This window comes from Xenopus laevis, chromosome 8S (assembly GCF_017654675.1).
Source record: "Xenopus laevis strain J_2021 chromosome 8S, Xenopus_laevis_v10.1, whole genome shotgun sequence".
NCBI classification, from domain to species: domain Eukaryota; kingdom Metazoa; phylum Chordata; class Amphibia; order Anura; family Pipidae; genus Xenopus; species Xenopus laevis.
The window spans coordinates 101,293,132-101,300,404 of record NC_054386.1 but is presented as its reverse complement, the minus strand read 5'-3'; the positions used below and the strand labels follow the sequence as shown (position 1 = coordinate 101,300,404).

At 46.2% G+C, this 7,273-nt stretch overlaps 1 protein-coding gene across 1 annotated transcript; it reads right to left on the bottom strand.

Moving 5' to 3' along the window:
• Positions 1 to 1,093: 1,093 nt before the first annotated feature.
• On the bottom strand, positions 1,094 to 5,887 carry rxfp4.S (relaxin family peptide/INSL5 receptor 4 S homeolog). Its single transcript, XM_018233806.2, has one exon. It carries the CDS (start codon positions 5,295 to 5,297, stop codon positions 4,080 to 4,082), a length of 1,218 nt encoding a protein of 405 aa, XP_018089295.2. The 5' UTR covers positions 5,298 to 5,887; the 3' UTR covers positions 1,094 to 4,079.
• Positions 5,888 to 7,273: the final 1,386 nt, after the last annotated feature.

Genomic DNA, 7,273 nt, shown 5'->3' with positions numbered 1-7,273 from the left:
TGGCAGCTGAGATTCTAGCTATCTGTATAACAGAACATTCTGTCCCAGTGGCTGCACAGATCCTATCTGATCCCCATTGTAAGCAGCAGTCCTGTCCTGCTTTATGGCAGCTGAGATTCTAGCTATCTGTATAACAGAACATTCTGTCCCAGTGGCTGCACAGATCTTATCTGATCCCCATTGTAAGCAGCAGTCCTGTCCTGCTTTATGGCAGCTGAGATTCTAGCTATCTGTATAACAGAACATTCTGTCCCAGTGGCTGCACAGATCCTATCTGATCCCCATTGTAAGCAACAGTCCTGTCCTGCTTAATGGCAGCTGAGATTCTAGCTACCTGTATAACAGAACATTCTATCCCAGTAGCTGCACAGATCCTATCTGATCCCCATTGTAAGCAGCAGTCCTGTCCTGCTTTATGGCAGCTGAGATTCTAGCTATCTGTATAACAGAACATTCTGTCCCAGTGGCTGCACAGATCTTATCTGATCCCCATTGTAAGCAGCAGTCCTGTCCTGCTTTATGGCAGCTGAGATTCTAGCTATCTGTATAACAGAACATTCTGTCCCAGTGGCTGCACAGATCCTATCTGATCCCCATTGTAAGCAGCAGTCCTGTCCTGCTTTATGGCAGCTGAGATTCTAGCTATCTGTATAACAGAACATTCTGTCCCAGTGGCTGCACAGATCCTATCTGATCCCCATTGTAAGCAGCAGTCCTGTCCTGCTTTATGGCAGCTGAGATTCTAGCTATCTGTATAACAGAACATTCTGTCCCAGTGGCTGCACAGATCTTATCTGATCCCCATTGTAAGCAGCAGTCCTGTCCTGCTTTATGGCAGCTGAGATTCTAGCTATCTGTATAACAGAACATTCTGTCCCAGTGGCTGCACAGATCCTATCTGATCCCCATTGTAAGCAGCAGTCGTGTCCTGCTTTATGGCAGCTGAGATTCTAGCTATCTGTATAACAGAACATTCTGTCCCAGTGACTGCACAGATCCTATATGATCCCCATTGTAAGCAGCAGTCCTGTCCTGCTTTATGGCAGCTGAGATTCTAGCTATCTGTATAACAGAACATTCTGTCCCAGTGGCTGCACAGATCCTATCTGATCCCCATTGTAAGCGGCAGTATATATGATTTTATATATATATATGAAGTTTGAGAAGGGAATTAAAGCTGAAATACAGCGGAACATTGGGATGAGCGCATCTCTGGCGTATTCCTTTTTCTCCCCGCCCACCTGGACTTTCCGCGAGAGTCTCTGTGATTTAATTGGAGGATATAAAAAGGCAATTTATTTAGTGCACAATACACGCTCGCCTGGGCCATTTACAACCACAATATTTGCACAGGGTAATAAATGTAACCGCGTCACTGCCAGAGCGATGTTTATACCTCTACAAGCCGAGGCAAGCGCTGAGCAGCCTGGCAGATAAGGGGTTAACCCTGCGGGGGGGACACAGCACCTTGTTAATTAAAGGCTCCATCAATCAGGAGTTTATCTAATCAAACGCAGCAAATATTGACAGGGTTTATCCTGCGCGGCTGCGAGGGAGATTTCTGTGTAATGGCAAATCGGTTTAGGGACAATTACTCGGGGCCCCGGGGTAATCAGAGTTCATGCTGAGAAATGGAGGTGGATACAGGGACCTGCCCTGCAGTGAAGGTGGTGGGTGCTGGGAGTAGTCGTTTAATCTCAGTGAGAACCAGAGGGAAGGGGAGGGATTCTCTCCATGAAGCGGCTGTAATGGCAGATACATTAGACAGTTTCAAGAAGGGTCGGATTCCTTTTTAGCAAATAGATTGAAAGGAATATCCTTGATGGACCTGTGCCTTTTATCATCCTCGTCTACTTTGCAGTTGGTTTCCAGCCAGCAGAACTATTCCAACACAAACTGTCACTTTCTGCACTCATGCGGGAAACTGACACGCAACTGCCACCTGCGCAACTGTCACCCCCCCCCCAGTGTGTGTAGGTTCCATGTAAAAGGCCAGATTCACATTGCGTTCCGACTGGAGAATCGAGAGACATGCCGAGGGCCCATAATCTCATTACACACACTGCTGTGTTTGCACAACCGCTGCCCAAGCCTCGCACCAATGAAATGACCGAGCAAAACACAGGGGCTTCAGCATTAACTCCTTTATTACTGGACTCCCAGCAAACTGTCACACTCCCAGTCTCTCCCCTTAGCAGTGGCATTGGAGCCCCTCTCTGCCTGGGAAGAAATACAGCAAACTAATAACAGCACATACATATATTCATACATATATCAGACAGTCGGAACCGCCGGTTCATTGTCCATTACAATGTATCACAGCTTACAGTCCAAAAATGGGCAAGTGCAAGTAGTCTATTGGGATTGCCACAAACATGGCTTTGTATCTCTCTTCTTTAAGTCCATAGGGATGTATAGAGTGAATTTTAGGGTATAGCTTGACCTTTAAGCAGAGTCAATTGCAAGGAGAGCTCTGGTCCATATATATAAATATAAGAGTCCAAGAGGGCAGTCAATGAACTTTATCCTGTTACAAGGAAAGATCAAGAGAAGAATATTGACCTAGAACTATTCCTTTAAATGCAATTGTTTTTGAAAGCAATATCTCTGCACTGTAGGTTCTAACTACATATCCCAAGCAGCACTAGTCGGCTCCCTTCCTAAATAGACTGCGCAGTCCATTGCCTGTTCTGTGGTTAACTGACATGGAAAGAAGGAGAATCAGGGAACTCTGGTGAGGCATTGTGGGTAACGGGAGTCTTGGCTGGCGGAGGGCTGTGTAGTCAGGACCAGCAGTGCAGAGAAGAGCAAGGTAAAGACTGCTCAATAGCAATTACACATACCTCTAACATCATGGTACGTTTTTATTTAATATATGGGTGGAATTAGCCCTATAGGACACCAGAGGAATGTAGGTGACCGATTATGGAATTCTGGGAGTTGTAGTTTATACTGTAGTGCATACTATACACACAGTCTAGCACACAAAACACAGAATTGCAACTCTCCCAGTCTAACTCTGTATACTACAACTCCCAGCATGCCTTGTCAGTCCAATATCAGCTGAGCATGCTGGAAGCTGTACTTATCGTTCCACCCTTATTACAATGATTCGCTCCCTAGTGGGCTGATTTTATAACAATGAGAATTTTTAAGTGGCCCCACCCCCATTTCTAACAGGGGGGCCCTATTATATGATCCAATGAAAAGCACAGGGGCCAAACTCTTCATGAACCAGCCTCTCACTAAAGGAAAGAGAACGTTGATTTCATATAGGAAATGGTAGTCATGGACAGGACTGGCGGATACAGTAGACGGTTTCAAGGAAGGGTCGGTTGCCCTTTTAGCCAAAGACAAGGCTACTGATATTAATACTCGTGATATAATGTTTCAGTTACACCCATGGAAACAATGTCACATACAGAGGGTGATCCCATGCTTGGGGAGGCTCTAGAGGGGAAAGCTTTGGGGGTTTCTCTTTCTTTTCTATAGTGACCCCTATATTATACATCCACAATCTTACCCCTAATACATAACTACTTTGCACCATGAAATTGAATTGCTCCCACCCTGCACAAAGGGCATTTGCTGCCTCTACCCAGCCCATGACTCCCTATCATTGCTCATTTAAAGCCTCTAGTAAAACCTTCTGGCTGCCGAACAAGTTCTACACGTTGGGGGGGGTTTTGCCCCGTGTATATAAACACCATTAACACCTCTGTAATTACCCCCCGATAAGACTTGCCCATTTTCTAATCAATAAGGCTCCCAATCAAGAGTCTGGTAGGGCAGAGATTTACATTGATGAGTAGAATATGTCTGAAAGAGTTAATATCCCAAGTAACAGACTCAATCATTCCCCAAGTGCCGCTCAATAAATCTGTTTACCAAGAGCCAATAGGCCGTCTGGCTTTGCTTGATAAATGACTGCAATTGAAGCTTTTAAGCACTTAATAAGGCCTCGCGCCCAACGCTTGGAGAGCATCTCCGTGGTAAGGAGAAACCAGCTACCAGATGTAGCTATACCAGACGTTGGATAGGGGGCTACGTATTGGATGGTCATTGTGGCCACCATAGTGCTATACAGTGGCCGTATCCAATCCTCTCAGTCCAGTGCTCTGGTGGCTTTGGTCTTTGGTGGTGAACTCTTGAATGGTGGTTACAGTACACACAGAGGTAATGGCGTAGTCCTTGCTAACTATATTGGGGAAACTGGCCTCCCTGTACAAAGGCACCATGGTCTCCTGGTCCGAGGTAGTGCTCTTGCAAGACCAAGATGGCCACAAAGAGGCAGCAAAAGCATGCAGTTGCCAAAAGGAGGCCTTCAGCGCCTTCCTGAACTCTTTCCTCATCAGGCAGTAGATGATGGGATTGAGGCAGCTGTTGGAATGGGCCAAGCACAGGGTGACTGGGAATACGTAGGTATGGAAAAAGTAGAAGGCATCACTCCACTGCACGGCTCTATATTTTATTAAGATCCCCCAGAAGGTGGCAGCATGGTTGGGGAACCAGCAGATGAAGAACACCATGATGACCAGCTGGACGGAGTTGGTGATGCGACTCTGCCGGTCTCTGTTGTTGGCATTGACTCTATGCTGCCTGAGGAAGCTCAAGAGTAAGATGTAGGAGGTGGAGATCAGCAGGAAAGGTATGACAAACCCAACAATGACTTTTTGGAGGTGGTAGGTGGCCAGCCACTTATTCTCTGGAAATTTTAGTAGACAGAGTTCCTCCCCCAAGACTTGGTAAGTGGTGGCAAAGATGGTGGTGGGGATGGTGGCAACCACAGCTACCAACCACAGAGCCAAGCTGATGCCCTTGGCGGCTGAGGTAGACACGCGGTACCTGAGACTCAACGCAGAAGCAACTGCCCAGTACCTCGTAATGGCCATGGCTGTGAGCAGGAAAACAGTGACATAGACATTCAGGACAGTCATTGTCAGGACTATCTTGCACATGGGGTGTCCAAAGGGCCAGCTGAAGTCCAAAAGGGCATCAACTGCCCAAAATGGCATAGTGAGGGCAAACTGGAAATCGGTTAATGCCAGGCAGAAGATAAAAACATCAATGGCTGTAAGTTCCACAGCCCTCTTGGCTCTAATGAGGTACATCACAAAGAAGTTGCCCATTAGTCCCAAGGCACAGACCAATGAGTAGATGGTGGCAATGAGGATCTGGAAACATTTTAATCCATCCATAGGTAGGCTGGCATTATCGTCCTCACTGAGTCCTTCTATCTCTTTGGAGGCGTTGGCCAACTGGTACCCAGAGAGCAACATAGAGTAATTGTGATCCATCTCTCCAAGATTCCTTCCCAGGAAGATCCACCAGACACATTCAGTTGTGCCAAAGGTATTTCTCTGTGCTGCAGACACCCCTCTGGGGCAGTTGTAATTAGGAAACCACCACTATCTTCTGTCCTCCATGGCTGAATACCAGGGGTATGGGGCTCACATAGGTGCACGTGTTGCTTTTCCCTCACCTTGATGTGTTTGTGGCATCTCAGAGACTCACAGACTGCTGCTCCGAGAGGAGAGCTGACAGTTCTTGTGTGATGTGTGTGTTTGCCGAGGGCCGTGCTTGGGAGCGGGGAGGGTGTTTGGAGCCTTTGCTGAGATTCCTGCTGCACCTTCAGACCATAAACAGCCCAGTAGAATAAAAACCTGCAGCAGGAACAGTCTCCAGACAAACACCAAAAATTACACTTTTAGTACCCATTTCTGTAAAACTTAGCAATGTAAAAAAAAAAAAACTCACACACCGCTTTATCCCTATAAATCAATTGCCTTATGCACTTTATATTTATATTCCTGCCACTAATTACATAGAGAGAGAGGTAAGTACCGGATTTATGGTGCTGGGTGCCCTACACTCTACTTCTTTAGGGCTGGGACACACTGGGCGATTTGGGGAGATTTAGTCGCCTGGCGACTTTTCTCCCCGAATGCCTCCCCTCGCTCTGCGCCTGGCTAAAATGAAAAATCGCCTGCGCTAATCACACGCGGCGATTCGTTTTCCGAAGTCACCCGAAGTTGCCTCACGAGGAAACTTCGGGCGACTTCGGAAAACGAATCGCCGCGTGTGATTAGCGCAGGCGATTTTTCATTTTAGCCAGGCGCAGAGCGAGGGGAGGCATTCGGGGAAGATTGGTCGCGGAAAGTCGCGGCGATTAGTCGCCAGGCGACTAAATCTCCCCAAATCGCCCAGTGTGTCCCAGCCCTTACAGTGTAAGCATTTTAAGGGGGGAGATATAAATATGAGACCCCATACTAGTATGTGTGGAGGCTGCAGGTAAGTGCCATCTAGTGTCATGCTGTTCATTTGCATATTATGCAAATAATCATTTTGGTATTGAATCAAAAAATCTCTCAAATTCTCCCTGTTACAAGGGCTTGACCTTTTCATAAACTTGTAGTTATGGTTTACAGAATTAGTACCGATGACCTTGTAAAAATGGCTTCAATGGGGGGGGGGCGGGTTAATAATAAATGTCTCCCTAAGCGAATGGTAAAACTGCTGGTTGGGAGGAGATATGCAGGGCTATAATATCACCACTGCTTCCCTATCCCCTTATGCATTCAATTAAAATCATTATAAAATCCTTATGCATTTTGGGTGGCCTTTGTTTGTGTTCTCATTAAAGTTGGATCTTTGATGCTCCTTAAAACATCTTTCCTCCCCAACATCTCATTAATATGCTAAAGAATCGTCCAATGAAAATCCCAACAGATTTGTACCAGTTTCACTCAGTGTTCTAATAATATAACACACTTTTGTATCACGGAACAAATAAGCAGCAGCCGTGTGTCCCTGTGTCTGATTCCAGTGTCATATTCTGGGCCCCAAACAGGACACAATCATCTCCCTATGTAAGATCAGAGCAAGATGCCTGGAAACAGCTTTCTCATTGGCCATTCTGTAATGATTATTTTAGGTTATCTAGAAGGCAAAGGGGGCACAGTGGGTCAGTTTTATGGAAGATTTAGATACAAACCCCATGTCTATAAAGGGCTGCCCCTTAACCCCTTCAAACCAATAGAGATATCAATTCAGACAAATCAGCATGGCAACTCCATCAACTTGGGCCACATTTTTTACCAACCCTTTTGAGGACTCTTTGCTCTATGTATCACTGTGGAACATAATGGGTTAAAGAAGCTGAGGGGTTAATGCTCCTTTCCTACAGACCCTTGGTTTTCCCCATTACCTGGGAGTACAGTTGTTGTTCATCCAGATAATTGTCAGGGTCTGGTCCCTGTTACATGCGCCCGTG

Excerpts from the sequence above, each read along its gene's own strand:
- rxfp4.S (XM_018233806.2), bottom strand. The coding sequence starts at position 5,297 with ATGGATCACAATTACTCTATGTTGCTCTCTGGGTACCAGTTGGCCAAC.